This window comes from Ipomoea nil, unplaced genomic scaffold (genome assembly GCF_001879475.1).
Source record: "Ipomoea nil cultivar Tokyo-kokei standard unplaced genomic scaffold, Asagao_1.1 scaffold2823, whole genome shotgun sequence".
Classification (NCBI taxonomy): Eukaryota; Viridiplantae; Streptophyta; class Magnoliopsida; order Solanales; family Convolvulaceae; genus Ipomoea; species Ipomoea nil.
Genome location: NW_017619251.1, coordinates 352,521 through 371,557, shown reverse-complemented (window position 1 = coordinate 371,557; position 19,037 = coordinate 352,521). Strand labels below are relative to the sequence as shown.

Sequence of the window (19,037 nt, the reverse complement as noted above, 5' to 3'; positions counted from 1 at the left end):
AAAGACCGGAGAAATTCACCGGTATTGGATCGAATTTCAAAAGGTGGCAACAAAAGATGTTGTTCTACCTAGCAACTCTCGGCTTGGCGAGATTTTTGACCGAGAAGGTTCCCGAACTAAGGGAACAGGATGCCCAATCCGTGATGGCAGTTGGCTATTGGAAGGATTCGGACTTCCTATGCCGAAACTACATCCTAAATGGATTGTGTGATGCGTTATACGATGTATATCGCAAGATTGGCACAGCGAAGGCGCTGTGGGAAGCTTTGGATCATAAATACCGAAGTGAGGATGCCGGCGCAAAGAAATTTGTGGTTGGCTGATTCCTTGACTTCAAAATGGTTGATTCCAAAACCGTGCTAAGTCAGGTTGAAGATTTACAACTAATCTTTGATGAAATCCGTGACGAAGGCATGACGTTGAGTGAAGCCTTCCTAGTGGGATCTGTTATCCACTTGCTGCCTCCAGGGTGGAAGGACTTCAAGAATTACCTTAAGCATAAGAGAAAGGAAATGAACCTGGAGGACCTGATCTAGCAACTCCGAATTGAGGAGGGGAACAGGACGAATGATGGAAGAAATTCTGTCACTATTGGTGCTAAAGCCAATGTTGTGGAGCATGCTAAAAACTCCAAGAAGAACAAGAAGGACAAGAAAAAGCTAGGTCCGAAAGGAGGCATTACCAAGAAGAAATTTCATGGAAAATGCTTCAATTGTGGCAAGACTGGCCACAAGTCCTCTGAGTGCAAAGTTCCAAAGAAGAAGGACAAGAGTTCTGAAGCCAACATGGTTGAGGAAAGCAATCAGAAGGAGGTCGAGATTAGCCTTTCGGCTATGGTGACCGAGGTGAACCTCGTGGACTCTAACCCACGAGAGTGGTTCATCGATACTGGTGCAACAAGGCATTTGTGTTGCAACCGAGAGATGTTCAATACCTTTGAGACTGTTGAGGGCGAGAAGGTTTGGATGGGAAACTCTGCTCAGTCTGCTGTGGAAGGTGTGGGCAAGGTGGTTCTGAAGATGACTTCCGGGAAGGAACTGACGTTGAACAACGTGCTGTATGTTCCAGAGCTGAGGAAGAATCTGGTGTCTGGCTCACTGTTGAACAAGCATGGCTTTCGCATGGTGTTCGAGTCAGACAAGGTTGTTTTGTCTAAGTTAGGAATGTTTGTAGGCAAATGTTATGTAACTGATGGGCTTTTTAAGCTCAATGTAATGCCTATTATCATGAATAAGAGCAAAGTTAATTCCGTTTACTTGCTTGAGTCTTCCAATTTGTGGCATGGTAGACTAGGTCACGTTAATTATAATTCTATACGTAGATTAATTAACATGGACCATATTCCTAATTTTCAAATTAACACAAATAACAAATGTGAAATTTGTGTTGAGGTAAAATTAACAAAAGTACCTTTCAAATCGGTTGAAAGGGAAACTGAACCACTAGAATTAATTCATAGTGATTTGTGCGATTTTAGATCGATACAAACGAGAGGTGGTAATAAATATTTTATCACGTTTATCGACGATAGCACATGTTATTGCTATGTGTATTTGCTTAAAAGCAAAGACGAAGCCTTGGAAAAATTCATTCTTTATAAGAATGAAGTTGAAAACCAACTTAATCGTAAGATTAAGAAAGTTAGAAGCGATCGAGGTGGTGAGTACGAAGCACCTATTGGTGACTTCTGTGCGAGTGTAGGTATAATACACGAGCGTACTGCACCTTACTCACCTCAATCGAACGGTGTTGCCGAACGAAAGAATCGTACATTGAAAGATATGATGAATGCGATGCTTATAAGTTCGGGCCTACCTCAAGATGCGTGGGGTGAGGCTATTTTGACAAGTAATTACCTTTTAAATAAGGTACCCCACAAGAAGTTTGATAAGACTCCTTATGAGCTGTGGAACGGTAGGAAACCTTCCTACCAGTACCTGAAAGTGTGGGGGTGTCTTGCCAAAGTTTTGGTGCCAACACCTAAGAAAGTAAAGATAGGTCCTAAGACAGTGGACTGTATCTTTATTGGCTATGCACATAATAGTAGTGCTTATCAGTTCTTAGTACACGAGTCCCATAATCCGGACGTACACGAATACACGATAATAGAATCAAGGAATGCATCTTTCTTTGAAAATGTATTTCCTTGTAGGTCCAATAAGGGACCGAGGTCGTCAAAATGAACATTTGACGAAGCTATGGATAATGATAGTGGGGAATCTGAGAGAGAACCCGAGCTCGAGCCAAGACGCAGTAAGCGGGCGAGAGTTGGAAAATCATTTGGTCCTGATTTTCTAACTTACTTGTTGGAGTACGATTCGAGTACTCTAAGTTGTTTATTAGAAAATGAACCCGATTTTCTATCTTATTTGATAGAAAATGAGCCTCGAACGTACGGAGAAGCCGTGACTTCTACAGAAGGACCAATGTGGAAAGAGGCTATTAAAAGTGAAGTGGATTCTATTTTACAGAATCACACTTGGGAACTTGTTGATCTTCCTCCGGGTAGTAAACCATTAGGATCCAAGTGGGTCTTTAAAAGGAAGATGAAACCCGATGGTTCCATCGAGAAGTATAAGGCTAGGCTTGTAATCAAGGGTTACAGGCAACGCGAGGGCCTTGATTACTTCGACACGTATTCTCCCGTGACGAGAATAAACTCCATTAGAATGATACTTGCTATAGCCGCGCTGCGGAATTTGGAAGTTCATCAAATGGACGTTAAAACCGCTTTCCTAAATGGCGAACTAGATGAGGAAATCTATATGGAACAACCCGAAGGGTTCGTGGTTCCGGGCCAAGAAAGGAAAGTGTGTAAGTTGGTTAAATCGCTATATGGTTTAAAACAAGCGCCTAAGCAATGGCATGAGAAGTTTGACCATGCGATGTTGACTAATGGATTTAAAATAAACGAAAGTGACAAATGTGTCTACGTTAAAGAAACGATAGACGGTTATGTCATTCTTTGTTTATACGTAGATGACATGCTCATCGTTGGTAGTAACGATCGGATGATCAAGTCTACCAAAAACATGTTAAATGCGAGATTTGACATGAAGGATATGGGTTTGGCTGATTTAATCCTCGGGATTAGAATCATTAGAAGACCTGATGGTCTGGTGTTAAGCCAATCACATTATATTGATAAAATCCTTGAAAAATTTAACAAGGATAATCATCAAGGGACTAGGACGCCATTAGATCGAAGCGTTTATCTAACCAAGAACCACGGAGAGTGTATTTCTCAAGTAGAATATGCTCGGGTTATTGGTAGTTTGATGTATCTAATGAGCTGTACTAGGCCGGATATTGCCTTTGCGGTTAGTAAACTCAGTAGATATACGAGTAACCCCGGTGCCATGCACTGGACGGCAATAGTGAAGGTTCTGAGATACTTAAGGTATACTCGAGACCTTGGACTGCACTATGGGAGATATCCTGCTGTACTTGAAGGGTATAGCGACGCTAGCTGGATATCCGATATTAAGGACTCCAAGTCCACAAGTGGCTACGTGTTTACACTAGCCGGTGCAGCCGTTGCATGGAAATCCTCTAAACAGACCGTGATAGCTAGATCCATGATGGAATCTGAGCTGATAGCCTTGGACAAATGTTGTGAAGAGGCTGAATGGCTACGCCATTTTTTAGAGGATATTCCTAATTGGGAAAGACCTGTACCTCCAATGTGTGTGCATTGCGATAGTCAAGCTGCAATTGGACGAGTACAGAATCATATGTATAATGGTAAGTCTAGACATGTGCGTCGCCGACATAATACCATTAGACAACTTCTCACAACTGGTGTTGTCTTGATTGACTACGTAAAGTCAGAAGACAATATAGCAGATCCGCTAACCAAAGGGTTATGTAGAGTAGCTGTGGAGAAGTTGAGACGAGGAATGGGTCTAAAGCCCTTGGTATAAAGTTCTATAGTGGACACCCAACCTAGCTGGCACCTAGGTTCAATGGGACAACTAAATTATGGAACGGAGCGTGTCACTGTGGGGGTCTCGGATTCCCTACCACTCGTTAGAAACAGTGGCTCCCGCACAAGGTTAGCATGTTAAATGCTTTAGTGATTCGAATGTCGGTTGACATATGTGAGTATGCGGGATACTCGGGAAAGAATCACCTATGTGAGAGAGAAGTGGGGGTCGCTTCAAAGGAGAATTGACAGGCACAATTCTTCACAAACTCTTGCAGAACCAGGAATGGTGACCCACGACCAAAATGGGCACAATCATGAGAACAAAGCATGGTTGGGAGGTTCCTGTGTGAGATATGTCATCGTCTACACAAACGGCAGTCGGTTCAAAGACATCGCGTTCTACCGTACAGTCAGTAGAGTAAATGTATCTTCACGAGGGAAGGTTCAAAGGGTGTGACCCTACCTATCCTTTGCAGGGATCGACCGTTGAACACAGTTGTTTCCGTTTTAAAACTACCCCGAAAATCAATTTTCATTCATGTGGGGGATTGTTGGAAAAATTAGCTTAAAATGACATAAAATGGCATATTAAGTGGCTATTTTGTGGTACAATTATCAGTGGGGTCCACTTCCGATTTGGGTCGGGTCAAAGTGGATTCGGGTTCTTCGTAGTAAGACGAAGAGATTGATATATTGTACGCTCAAAACGGATAATGGGTGAATGAGATATTGATTCTCAAAGTAGACCCATTTAAGTTGGGAAATGAAGGGAAAATGTAGGACTTTGTTCCACATTGGTTTGGAAACAAGATTTGCCCCCCTTATATACATGAGCTCTTTTCAAGCTTGTAGAATTGTATAGCATAGAGGCTCTCTCGCGCGGGGGGGGGGGGGGGGGGGGGGGTGCAAATCAAAATCCAACTAGAGGACATCGAAAAGGCTTGATTCAAGCCCGAGCTCGCGTGCGCCGGCACCTGAGGGCACGAATGTCGTCCGGAAATGGGCTGGCCTTGCGGGCTAAGTTATGCCTAACTTCGGTATCATTTTCCATCTGATATAGTCACTTGGTTCGGCCAAAACCGAACTGAGAGCACCTACTCTCGTGTATAGCACGAGAGGTTGTGGTGCAACCCGAGAGTAGTGCATTCTCGGGTTACACCACAGTGAGCACGAGAGATGTACTCTCGTGTTGCTGGTCCGTGTGCTCTCGTGTGAACCTGCACCCCAACGGTCTGAAACCCGAAAGTTCAGCCTGTTGTACAGATTAAACTCATCTGTTACGGAATTAATACTGTTTTAATTCCAATTTTAAATCTGAGTTTATTCCTACTTAGTGGGTGACCGTTACAGGTGTTATACAATTGGTTTAATACCACTTAAAAGCCATGTTGAATGCTATCCCTTCCAACAGCCCTATATAAAGAGAGGTAGAGCAGTAGTATTTTCACACAGTACAAAAACGAAAGGAATTCCAGTAGCTTTCAGCTTCCCAAAACTCTGCTTCTACTCTCTTCTTTACCAACTAGTGTTCTCTACTTTGCTTTGTTTGCCGGGTTCCTTGTTTAGGTGCTTAAACAAGGAATCGTAGCACGTTTTATCCTGGGAAACCTAGGCTACAACGCTCCTAGCACTTGTGGGAGGTAGCAAATAAGGTTTTAAGGAAAAGAACCTTGTGTTCGAACTCGTGCTAAACCTATACCCAAACACTCAACCTTTTCCTTCCCAATTTTCTGTTTTCCCATATAATATTAATCTTTCCGTAGGATTATTATTATTTTTGGGATTTTACAACAATATTACCCAACAATATATATATATATATATATATATATATATATATATATATATATATATATATATATATATATATATATATATATATATATATATATATATATTTCGGTTCACATGAGGACTCATCCTTAGGTGAGGATGTGAGAACTAATTTAGACCACTAAATCGTGTGCAGAGCGGTTGGAACGTGTCAGAGTGCAGTTAAGGTTTGATGGTTTATTTTGTGTAGATAGAGTGGGCTTGGGTGGTGGATTAGCCCTCTTATGGCGTGAGAAGGAAATGGCAACTCTTCTAAGTTACTCAGGAAGCCATATTGATGTGACGGTGTCGCTACCAGGGGGGACCCATGGCGTCTCACTTGTTTCTATGGGCATCCGGAACGATCGCGAAGGACCAATCATGGGATCTTTTACGTAACCTGAGTCCTGTATCCTCCCTGCCATGGGTAGTGATCAGGGACTTCAATGATTTAGACAGTCACGCCGAGAAGAAGGGTCCAGTTTCCCATCCGGATAGCTTAATTAGAGGTTTTAATGATACTTTACAAGACTGTGATTTATCCGATCTTGGTATGTCAGGATACGAGTTCACGTGGGAAAGGGGTCATAGAACGGAACATTGGGTCGAAGAACGCCTAGACCGGGCAGTAGCATCGCCTGCTTGGTGCGATCTATATCAAGAAGCTTTGGTACATAATCTGCTGACTATGTACTCAGATCATAGTGCGATTTTGCTCACTTTGGAAGGTAGGCCGGTAAGACAAAATGCCAGGCACTTTAAATTTGAAGCCGCCTGGCTTTTAGACGGGAATTGCAGGAAAGTGGTGGAGCACTCATGGGGTTTCTCTCGTGGTCTCGTTTTCCAGCAACGTATCGAACGATGTGGCAAAGATCTATGGCGTTGGGGAGGGGAATTGTTTAGGAAATTCGGGAAGAGGATTTAGTGGTTGAAAGCGAGGTTGGAGACGATGAGGGGTAGTCGTATTGCCCATGATATAAAAGAGTATTGTCGGATGGAATCTGAATTGCGAGAACTCCTAGCCAAAGAGGAAGTTTATTGGCGTCAGAGGTCTAAACAGTTGTGGCTCCGCGAGGGTGATCATAACACCAAATTTTTCCACAGAATGGCGTCAAGTCGTCGTAGTCGGAACAAGTTGAGTCGCATCCGAAATTCAACTAACGATTGGGTTGAAAACGAAGACATGCATGCGGAAATACTACGGTACTATGATGACATATTTACGTCGGCTGCATGTGAAGCAGGCAGATTGAATAGTGTGCCGTGCCGTGTAACACCGGAGATGAACGATCAACTATGCAAACCCATAACGAATGAGGAAATCAAAGACGCATTATTTTCTATGGCGCCAGATAAGGCGCCGGGTCCCGATGGTATGTCCCATTCGTTTTATCAAAATTTTTGGTCTGTTGTGGGGGAGGATCTGTGTAATTTTGTCAAGGAATGTATACGCAATGGTAGCATGCCGACGGGGCTCAACGATGTCAACGTCGTGCTTATTCCGAAGAAAAAGTGTCCGGAACGTGTGTCTGATTTACGGCCCATTGCTTTATGCAATTTGGCTGGCCAACAGAATGAAAGAGTGTTTAGAGACGGTAATTTCACCAAGCCAGAGCGCTTTCATCCCGGACAGGTTGATAACCAATAATATTATTGTTGCAGGGGAGGTGGGGCATTTTCTAAGAGGCAAACGGACAGGCAATGTGGGATGGGCAGCGCTCAAGCTTGACATGGCTAAATCGTACGACCGGATGGAGTGGGGATTCCTCAGTGATATGCTACTAGCGTTGGGGTTCGCCTGCGGGTGAGTTGACCTCGTGCTACTGTGTGTGAATTCAGTGAAGTATAATATTGTGGTGAATGGCGGTTCCGTGGGGTCAATTGTGCCGAATTCGGGGTGCAGCAAGTAACCGAATTCGGGAGATATCTCGGCTTCCCATCCTTTTTAGGCCGGAATAAAACCTCGGTGTTTAAGTACATCGAATAGCGTGTAAGAGAGCGCATTAGCACGTGGCAGAAAAAGTTATTATCGAAAGCAGGGAAGAAATTCTTTTGAAGAGTGTCGCACAAGCAATGCCGATCTTTGCTATGTCCGTGTTCCTTTTGCCAAGAAATACTTGTGACTCAATCGAGAAGATTATGAATCGTTTCTGGTGGGAGAACGGGGGCAACAGTGGACGAGGCATCCATTGGGCCTCCTGGCTTCGCCTGGCAGTCCCGAAAAAATGTGATGGCATGGGTTTCAAGCGACTACACGAATTCAATGTGGCGCTCGTAGCGAAGCAGGGCTGGCGGATTCTCTCCAAACCTTTTTCGCTGGTGAGTCAGATTTTGAAAGAAAAATATTTTCCCAAGGTTTGTTTCTTGGACTCACAAGTCGGACACAATCCTAGATATTTGTGGCGGAGCATCCATGCGGGGCAGGCCATTCTGCGAGAGGGAGTTATTCGCCGCATTGGAGATGGCACAGACACTCTAATATGGGGTCGTCCATGGGTGGCAGATGCATCTAATGGGGCACTAAGAACCCCATGTGTGGAAGAGCTACGCGAGGCGAAGGTTAGCAATCTAATGACCCCCGACGGGGAATGGGATTTGGACGTTATCCAGGACCTCTTTCTTGAACCAGATATTGTTCGTATCCTGAACACACCTATTTCACCACAACACCGTGATGCTTGGTGTTGGTACCATGATATGAAAGGGGTGTATTCTGTCAAGCACGGCTATTAGGCTCAGACCTCGGCCCTCATCACCCACAATCTGGAGTCAGACTTCACCGAATAGCGTAAACTATGGCGCCTTAGAATCCCACCAAAAGTCAAAATTCTGCTATGGTGCTGTTTGAGAGGGATGATACCTGTTTGTGAGACTCTACGTTCGAAAGGGATTTGGATTTGCGGGGGTTGCTCTCTGTGTACTTCTGATGTTGAAACTTTTGAACATCTATTCGCAACTTGCCCAATGGCGCGCCAACTGTGGGGTATCGATGACCTCCTCCAAGGATGCAGCTTTGCAGGTTTTATGGGACACAGTATCCGCACTTTGCCCTGTACATCAATGCTATACTTAGCGGCGAGAATATGGGTCATCTGGCAAACACGCAATGCGGTGGTCTAGAACGGAAAAAACTGGACCATTGAGTGGCTTCGTCGATAGATTGATGGTCTCGTCTCAACATGGCAGGAGTGCCTAACGCCGAATCCAATGTTATGTCAACGGAGTCAGCCTAAACCAGTGTGTTGGGTACCATCGCCGCTAGGAGTCCTTAAATGTAATGTCGATGCGGCTGTTTCCGAGCGAGGTATTTGTTACGGGGCGGTCCTTAGTGATCACCTTGGGAGATTTGTGGCAGCCAGCAGTGATAGCCTACGCTGCAACCCTGACCCATACTGTGCGGAGGCGTTGGCGACAAGAGAAGCTCTTTCAGGGCTCAAGACTCAACAGGCAACAAGTTTTATTTTAGAGTCTGACTGTTTAAATTTTTGTACAAGCTTTAATTCTAGTAGTCAGTATCTTTCGTACGTAGAAATGATCATTGAGCAATGTCGTATCATTTCAAGAGACATTGGGAACGTGTTAGTTCACCATGTCAAAAGGTTAGCGAATCACGCGGCGCATGTGCTCGCACAGGCTGCTGTTTCTCATTCTGTCCTTGGGGTGTAGATTACTCACCCTCCTGATTGTATTTCGGAGTTGTTCTAATATAATCCACTTTTTGTTTCAAAAAAAAAAAGGGGAACAAATCACACCTTTAATGAAACAAATCCCTTTAAAATATTAAAAAATATAAAGTTATGGTAAATCAGTCTTATTAGGAGTTGTGCATCCCTATACAGAATATCGCGCATTCCTATTCCAAGTGTTGTGAATCGATAATTCTCTAGCTGTGTGCATCCAAACACCGCCAAAAAATTCTACAATAGGCATCCCAATATCCTACGATGTACCGCACTAAATAGGCATCCCAGTGTCGACAATTCCAAGTCCCGAAATAAAATTTCGCAGCCATAATCCATGATTTGTGGCCATAAAACATGCCACAAACTCAGCTTCCATAGTGGATGCAGCAATGACAATCTGCTTCACACTTTTCCAAGAAATAGCCCCTTCGGCTAAAAGGAATAAATAACCAAATGTGGACTTCCTTTGTCCAAACACCCAGCAAAATCTGAATCTGTGTATCCTATCACCTCAAGGTGATCAGATCGCTTATAAGTAAGCATGTGCTCCTTTGTACCTTGCAAGTACCTTAATACTTTCTTTGCAGCCTTCCAGTGATCCATAACAGGATTACTTTGATAACGACTAAGCATCCCAACAGCAAAGCTAATGTCTGGTCAGGTACATGTTTGGGCATACATCAAACTCCCAACGATAGATGCATAAGGAATATTTTCCATTTCCTTACGCTCTAATTCATTCTTGGGGCATTGCATAAGGCTGAACTTATCTCCCTTCTGAATTGGAGCAACTGATGCAGAACATTTTTCCATTCTAAATCTTTCTAAGACTTTGTTAATATATGCTCTCTGAGACAATCCCAACACTCCTTGTGATCTATTACGAAATATTTCAATTCCAATTACAAAGGATGCCTCACCCATATCTTTCATTTCAAAGTGCTTAGAAAGAAATTGCTTGGTCTCAAGCATTAAACCAAGATCATTAGTAGCAAGCAAAATGTCATCGACATACATAATAAAAAATATAAACTTGCTCCCACTGACCTTCAGATATATACACTGATAAGCGGTGTTTTCCTTAAATCCAAAGGCCGTTACAGTATCATTAAACTTAAGATACCATTGTCGGGAAGCTTGTCTAAGTTATAAATAGATATTTAATTATGAGCCACAATAAATTATAATGAACAATAGAATAATAATAATTCTAACATATATATATATATATATATATATATATATATATATATATATATATATATATATATATATATATATATTATATATATATATATATATATATATATATATATTTCAGTTCACATGAGGACTCATCCTTAGTTGAGGATGTGAGAACTAATTTAGACCACTAAATCAGAATGATGAATGCCTAAGATTAAAAGGAACAAATCACACCTTTAATGAAACAAATCCCTTTAAAAAATTAAAAAATATAAAGTTAGGGTAAATCAGTCTTATTAGGAGTTGTGCATCCCTATACAGAATATCGCGCATTCCTATTCCAAGTGTTGTGAATCGATAATTCTCTAGCTGTGTGCATTCAAACACCGCCAAAAAATTCTACAATTGGCATCCAAATGTCATACGATGTACCGCACTAAGTGCACTAATGCACAGCTTACCAACCTATGCTGCACAATTCACAACACTAGCTACATTACACAACCGGCACACCCGAATACACAACCGTACTACCATGACATGTGTACATATACACCAACTTCCAAATAAAAGAAATATTATAATCAAAAGAACGAGCAAAAAAAATACTGATCACTTTGCATGGGCGAACACTAAATCGATTATGAAGAAATTGCGGCTCGAAACTGCAACGACAATAATCCAAGAAAATATGAAATAAATTTGGCCAATGATTACAATGCGTTCACACTTAAAAAAAAAAAAAAAAAGAACAAAGACACTAAACTACTCCACATTAACAAAAATAAAAAATAAAAAAAAATCAATCCATATCACCTTAGAAAATAAAAATAAAAAATAAAAAAATAAAGGAATAAGGTTCAAATTGGACACTGAACGTAACCTGAAAATGCAATTAGGCCACTGAACGAAAAAAAAAAGTGTAATTAAACCACTGAACACTCCAAATGTATGCAATTTCACCTGATAGCAGTTACCATCAATTTTAGCAGGTTACCTGCTTACGTGACATTTGAGTTGACATTTTTAATAATTTTTAAATAATTTTTAATAAATTTTAATAATATTTTTTTAAAAAAAATTAAATTAAATAACAAATGCCGGGCACCCCGTCGTTTTATTTTAATTTTGATTTATTTTTTTTTTCAATTTTTAAAATTTATTATTAAAATTTATTAAAAATTATTAAAAATGCCAACTCAGCTGCCACGTAAGCATGTAACCTGCTAAAATTGATGGTAACCTGCTATCCGGTAAAATTGCATACATTTGGAATGTTCAGTGGCCTAATTGCACGTTTTTGGAGTGTTCAGTGGCCTAATTGCACTTTTTTTTTTTTATTTCGTTCAGTGGCCTAATTGCATTTTCAGGTTACGTTCAGTGGCCAATTTGAACCTTAAAAAACGACCGCACAAATTTAGTCCTCACGTCCTCACCTACTAATGGGTCCTTAGCTCATTTGAACTATATATATATATATATATATATATATATATATATATATATATATATATATATATATATATATATATATATATATATATATATATATATATATATATATATATATATATATATAATCGCACTCAGGTGCGAATGCTTCGCCCAGGAGCGAAATAGGAATGGATTCTGTCCGTCCACGTGTACATATCTAATGGATGAGAAACACTGATTTTTTTTAAAAAGCGCGGTGACATTTTCGTAAATAATTGAACATCGAAGTGCAAGTAAAATGTATTACAAGTGCATGTAAAATGTATTATAGGTGCAAGTAAAAATTTCCACCGTGTATCAATACTAAATGCACCAATAGTTATAAGTAGTTGCACCTATAGTTTTAAGTAGTTGCACACATAGTTACAAGTAGTTGCGCCTAGGCACATGAATATTTGCGCGTGATTTTCAGGGGTATTACTACCCGTTGAACTCAGATCAATGAATGTTAATAAGGCAAAATTACATGCACTTATAGGTGAAAGTAGGTGCACCTATAGTTATAAGTAGTTGCATCTATAGTTATAAATAGTTGCATCTATAGTTATAACTTATAAGCACACCCAAGTGCATGAAAGTTTGCGGGAAGTGAATGCTAACAAGACAAAATTACATACACACATAGGTGAAAGTAGGTGCACTTGTAAGTGATTTTACTTGCACTTCGAAGTTCAATTATTTACGAAAATGTCACCGCATTTTTTAAGCTATTAGATCTGGACACGTGTCGCGCGCTAATTTGTTCGCATATTTCTTCTTGGGCACTTATTCGCACCTGAGTGCATCCCTATATATATATATATATATATATATATATATATATATATATATATATATATATATGAAGTTTTACATGGTAGGTCTTACCTTATATCCACATTCATTGCGATTGCATCAAATGAAAAAAACAAGTTATCAATTTAATTACCTCTAGAGAATCCCCAACATTAACAATGAAGGCATTAGGAATTGGCACAATTGGAATCCAAGCTCCATCTTTCCTAATTAATTTCAAGACCTTGCGTTTCATTCACTTGATGGAGTATAATTAGGCCACCAGGATCTGAGTGAGCAGCAATTATACTGTGGAAAATGATCCAAAACAGTAGACACTATATGTATCTAAATTAGCAGTGTCTCATGTATTATTTTTATTATATTTTTAAATTAAACTGCATTTGAATAGAAATTAAATTGTAGTTGTATTGAAATGAAACTGCAGTGTATACAAAATGAAACTGAATAACAATTTCTCATATTTGAGTGCATATTGTCCAGCGAAACTGTAGTTATATCAAAATCATACTTTAATTGTGTTGAAATGAAACTGCAATGCATATTTGGTGTCTGGACAACAATGCATTGTGGACCGCGGTCCACAGTATAATTTACCCCGATTGAGGGCGAAGGCCCATAACAAGCTCTAGCTGGGACCAGTTATTATACCATGGTCTACCTTGCAAGGTGGACCCTGGTCCTAAATTGTGTATTTTTAGTATGAAATTGTGAATTTTTAAAATATAAATTATGTTTCTAAGTTTTGAGAGTTTGTGAATACAATACAGGGTTATCGCAAATTGTGAATTTAAAGGAAAAAAGAAGTGTTGAAACAATTAAATACATGAAAATGGGAAAGAAAATAAAATTTAGAGGAAATGCAGATACATTATTTAAGGTTTTGGTTGCCAATCCGCCACAATTATTGCAGAGTCTTGGACTACATGCATGAAAACAATGTTTTTATCCTTATATATGTTTCCACATGTAGTCCATGTTTCCATGAAAAAGACAAATTAAAGTAAAAAGTAATAACATTATTAATTGTACTTCTCATCATAGTCATTAATTGACCAATCTAAAGGCATCCACTTGTGATTTCCCATCAAGCTTTCGTCCAAAAAACAAACGAAAAAACTCAGTCACAGTAACTCTCTTGAATTTTGGTGGGTTTTGTGGGGTGATAAGGCTGATAGCTGGACCTAACTCACCATCCAACCTTGGGCTCAGAAATGTTGCAATAGATATCCTCTCCTTGTCTCTACTTACTATTCCTCTATGTTCAATGCTGCGATAAGCTCCATTTGTAAATATCTGTAAAATTCAATTTTCAAATTGTGGTGAGTGTTGTAAAAATCGGTTTAGGCGCTTCTAGGCTGAGACGATTTCAGCCCTGTGTAGCTTTTAGTCGGCTGACCGACTAAGTGGCTGACTAGGCGTCGGCTTGGCCGAGTTGCGCCTAACTCAGTCGAGTCGGGCATCTAGCTTGACTGAGTCCGTGCCTAACTTGGCCGGAGTGATTTTTTTGCCTGATCGGCTACTCCTCTTCTATATTTCTCCCGACATATACCCAACTAACGATCTAACATTGATTAGTTTGAAAATTATAACAATGTAACAACTCCTAACTCTGGGTGAGAAAAGTGGAGATCAGACAATATACTCGGATAAGTCGCCTAGGCGTGCGCCCTATTAGCGTCTAGCGCCTTTTGCAACATTGATCGTGCTTACAGTCATTCAATTAATCACTTTTTAACTTTTAAATCCACATTCTAAAGAAAAAACCAAGAAAAAATATCAATATAATTACCTCTAGAGAATCCCCAACATTAACAATGAAGGCATTTGGAAGTGGCACAATGGGAATCCAAACTCCATCCTTTTTAATCTCAAGACCATTTGTTTCATTCACTTGAAGGAGTATAGTTAAGCCACCTGGATCAGAGTGTGGGCTAAGACCCATAACAAGCTCTGGTTGAGGACATGGTGGATAATAGTTCATCCTAATTGACTGCATTCCTTCTTCGAAAACCATTCTCATTTCTTCGAGTTCTATTCCCAAATTTTGTGCTACAAGACTTAGAACCTTCATGGCAAGCTTATGCACTTCTAATGAGTATGCTTCCACAGTATCCCTCCAAGGTTTAAAAAAAACAAACAAAAATGTAATATAATTAATTAACTATTTAATTTATAAGACGAACTAATTTTTTTTAAAAAAACACTTATTATTCTTTACAATATAGTATCTGTTCTATACTTTTTCAATCATTTCTGACTCTTTTTTAGAGTAAAGAATCAATACCCCCACTACTGGGGTTCGATCCTGTGACCACCTAAAAGAGGTGTCATCACATGGATTTGTCACGCTTAGTTTTAAACTTTTAATTTAACCACTCGTAGTCCTTCAACTTTCAAATTTTAGGAAATTTAATTACCTGAAAACCTCTGGTAGTATAGGAAAAAGGTGAGGTGATCTTATATGGGGTGGTAGGGTTCTTAGGTAAAACAGATCTGCCCAATCAAGCTTCTGCTCTTCAGATACAACAAAGAGTTGACCAAATCCTTGTGCTTCCCCTGCCACCTTCTCATACTTCTTCTTTTCTTCCAATGGCAGATTAAAGAGATTTTGAACCTCATGTTTTGCTTTCTCAATCAGTGAAGACTCAACTCCATGATTTATTAGCTGCATCTTTTCAATTTTAGATTGCTATATTATTGATTAGACTTAATTTCATTTTTTTTGTCCAAATTTATAGGTGATATTTCACTTTTAATATATACTTTTTTACAATACATTCTTTGTTGGCCCTAGCATTATGGAGTTGTTATACCATGGCCTTGGATCTACCTTGCAAGGTGGATCTAGTCCTAAACAACGTATAAGTTGTGTATTTGTAATATTAAAATTGTGAATTTCTAGAATAAAAATTGTGTTTTAAATCAAAACACATAACAACTGTAGAAGAGAATTTGTGAATACAATACATGGTTATTAAATCCTAATATGTTAATATTGTGTGAGTACAGTATTTAAAAGAAACTTGTGAATACAAAACAAGGTAATCAATTATATATATGTTAACATTATGTGTTCGTAGTATACAAATTGTGAATTTTTAAAAGGTGAATTGTGAACATTTAATATGTAAATTGTGAACATTTAGACTCGGGTCCATAGAATAATTTGCGAGCATTATTGTGACATGTCACTTTAAGATTTATAGGTGTCATTTATTATTTAATCAACTCACTAAAAATGATCATATTATAATAATACTAGAACTAACCGGAGATGTTCTGAAAAAATATTAAAAATGAAATAACACCAGGACAAAAATGAAATTATGATTAAATAATAAATGCATTATCTAATTATAAACTTCAATTTATATAGACGAGATAATAGATATTAACACGTGAGAGGGTTTTCGTGTGTTTGTGGTGCATATGTGTTTGGGGGAGAGGGGAGAGATAAGGTGAGAAGTGAGAAATGAGAGTGAATTTCGGCTGTTGATTGAAAATCAATGGACGGATCAGTTTTATATTTAACCTGAATTAGTTCACTTTTGACTTATATTAAACAAAAAACTAGTATTTCTTATGCGGGATGTGCAAAAAGTAGATGCCCAATATTAATATTTTATATTAAAATTTTAAATTTATTTAGATTTTAGATATTTAAATTATTCTAAATAATAATAATAATAATAATAATAATAATAATAATAATAATAATAATAATAATAATAATAATAATGTAAAACATTTCTATAAATTTAATATTTATATTTTCAAAAATAACTAACATATAACTCTAATATATAATGTATATTATTATTATTATTATTATTATTATTATTATTATTATTATTATATAATAAATCTATTTGACACTTCTCCCATTATTTGACACTTCTCCCTCCTCCTTCTTCTTCTTCTTCTTCTTCTTCTTCTTCTTCTTCTTCTTCTTCTTCTTCTTATTATTATTATTATTATTATTATTATTATTATTATTATTATTGAAAATAAGAAAATATATGGTGGACGCATGTGCATGGTATCAATAGTGGAAAAGATAACGGAAGTTACTTACATTAATATGCACGGTTAAAATCACGTTTACATGAAGAGAATAAAACTTGAGTTAATACCATCTGAGGTCCTCCGAGTATAGTAGTTTTGCCACGTTTAGTCCTAAACTTTCAAATTGACCATATATGGTCCTTCGACTTTCAAATTTAACCATTCGTGGTCAAAGTTAACCACCTATGGTCCTTCAAGTTTCAAAATTTAACTAGCCGTGGTCCTCTTGAAAGGACCATGGTTGGTTAAAATTTAATAATTGAAGGACCATGAGTGGTTAACTTGGACCACGAATGGTTAAATTTGAAAGTCGAAGGACCACAGATGGTTAATTTGAAAGTTTAGGACTAAACGTGACAAAATCACTATATTCGGAGGACCTCGGATGGTATTAACTCATAAAACTTTAATCATGAATGTGAATTCTAAATGGCAAAAATAACCTCATAAAAAAGAGTTTGCGAATAGATTTGATAATTATATAATACCAAGGACTAAAAGTGCACCATAATTCAAAATTTAGAGACTAAATTTGATTAAATTGTTGTATTCATTTAAATTTGTTTAAATCAAATCTGAAGGACCAACTCAAGTAACAAATGAACTTCTTTGTGGGACGATTTCCAGAATAATCCGGATTCGATTCTATAAGTGATAATTCCTCTTGAGTCAGCTCTTGTGTCTCTCAGAGCGAACGGGCAAGACAGACGGATATAAACCCAGAACAACTCGTGATTTGCACAAACCAAAAGTTGAACCAAATTTTTGAAAAATAAAACAATTGAGGTAGCAAAAATATTGGTTTCCGAAAAAAATTTATTTGAGAAGTTTGAAGCAGTAAATTGTGTGAGTCTAAAGAAATTTTCGAAAATAAAACATTCCAGGTAGCAAAAAAGTTGGTTTCCAAAAAAAATAAAAATCATTTAAGAAGTTTGAAGCAGTAAATTGTGTGAAGTCTAAGAAATTTGCTTATAATAACCTGAAAGAAACCCCAATCTTTGCAGGCAAAGTGCAACTTCTGAAGTTCCGAATCTCCCCACTCCTCAGAGAGCAACTTTTGTAGGTCAATCACCGGCACATCGGAGGCGGAACATGGCTCGGCCGGTGCCGGAGATTCTCCCTTCCCACCCTCGCGTACATAACGGCTTGGAATCACGGCGGGGTTCTCCTTCGCCATCTGCTGGACGCTAGGCACAGGGAGAGACGCCCCCAGCCTCTGCGTATCAGTTTTCACGCCGGTCTCCATGGATCTTTTTACTGTCACAATATAAATGTCTGTATTCCCATATATATATATACATATATATTCTACCATGAGTAGATTTGTCGGCGTCAATCACTTTGACAATTATGGATTACAAATAAAAAATTATATATTTCGTCCCTTATAGAATTCGTCTCAAAATAATGGCCTTGTTCACTTTTTGTTCTTAAGTTATTATTGGTGTTGCATTTTTCGTCCATCTACTAATAAAACATTAGGAATAAAAAATAGCACGAGAAGTTAACTTAGGGACGACAAATGAACACGAGAAATTATGTTAGAGACGAAAAGTGCAACGAACGCCAAATCGCCAATAATAGTTTAGGGTCGAAAAATAAATGAGACCAACACTTAGTGATGAATTTTATAATTATTTTATAATTTAAGCACGAAGTTTGTAATTTTGCCGATAACAAATGAAATTACATGGTTGGCAGGATAGCCTGTCCCCTGATTTAATATAAAGCTAAGTATTCGGTCATATCTAGTTACCTACTTGCCTTGCATTTATTCTTGTAGGCTTGTCGTATTTATATATTTGGATTTTTAGAATTGTTGCCGCCAATAAACTAATGTTTAGTTGATAAAATTGATTTATTTTTGGAAAAACCTTCAATCTATTAAACAAAAAGTAAGATAAAGTAGGCTTCAAATAATCAAAGAAATCCACCCAAAGTCAAGAAGTGTCTAAGTAATAAAAGCATGTCACAATTTTAGGACAAATTGAGCTTAAAGCTAAGATTAATAAAAAAAAAAAAAAACCCAATCTAAATAAAGAAAAGGGTATTGTCAAACCCGCAACCCTGAA

At 38.3% G+C, this 19,037-nt stretch overlaps 3 protein-coding genes across 3 annotated transcripts; 2 read left to right on the top strand and 1 right to left on the bottom strand.

Annotated features, from left to right (window-relative positions):
- The first annotated feature begins 6,068 nt into the window (after window positions 1-6,068).
- Window positions 6,069-6,665, top strand: LOC109158586. The gene has a single exon (XM_019306473.1). The coding sequence runs from the start codon at window positions 6,069-6,071 to the stop codon at window positions 6,663-6,665; it is 597 nt and encodes a 198-aa protein (XP_019162018.1).
- A 1,148-nt stretch (window positions 6,666-7,813) lies between these two features.
- On the top strand, window positions 7,814-8,473 carry LOC109158585 (uncharacterized mitochondrial protein AtMg00310-like). Its single transcript, XM_019306472.1, has one exon. The coding sequence runs from the start codon at window positions 7,814-7,816 to the stop codon at window positions 8,471-8,473; it is 660 nt and encodes a 219-aa protein (XP_019162017.1).
- A 5,255-nt stretch (window positions 8,474-13,728) lies between these two features.
- LOC109158607 (protein SRG1-like) lies at window positions 13,729-18,237 on the bottom strand. Its single transcript, XM_019306490.1, has 4 exons — window positions 17,945-18,237; window positions 15,318-15,565; window positions 14,690-15,014; window positions 13,729-14,193 (listed from the first exon to the last, which is right to left on the bottom strand). The coding sequence occupies exons 1-4, from the start codon at window positions 18,209-18,211 to the stop codon at window positions 13,945-13,947; spliced, it is 1,089 nt and encodes a 362-aa protein (XP_019162035.1). The 5' UTR covers window positions 18,212-18,237; the 3' UTR covers window positions 13,729-13,944.
- Window positions 18,238-19,037: the final 800 nt, after the last annotated feature.

Excerpts from the sequence above, each read along its gene's own strand:
- LOC109158586 (XM_019306473.1), top strand. The coding sequence starts at position 6,069 with ATGGCGTCTCACTTGTTTCTATGGGCATCCGGAACGATCGCGAAGGAC.
- LOC109158585 (XM_019306472.1), top strand. The coding sequence starts at position 7,814 with ATGCCGATCTTTGCTATGTCCGTGTTCCTTTTGCCAAGAAATACTTGT.
- LOC109158607 (XM_019306490.1), bottom strand. The coding sequence starts at position 18,211 with ATGGAGACCGGCGTGAAAACTGATACGCAGAGGCTGGGGGCGTCTCTC. Across the intron at positions 15,015-15,317 it reads ATACTACCAGAGGTTTTCAG|GGATACTGTGGAAGCATACT; the intron begins GTAATTAAATTT and ends TAAACCTTGGAG. Across the intron at positions 14,194-14,689 it reads ATGTTGGGGATTCTCTAGAG|ATATTTACAAATGGAGCTTA; the intron begins GTAATTATATTG and ends TGAATTTTACAG.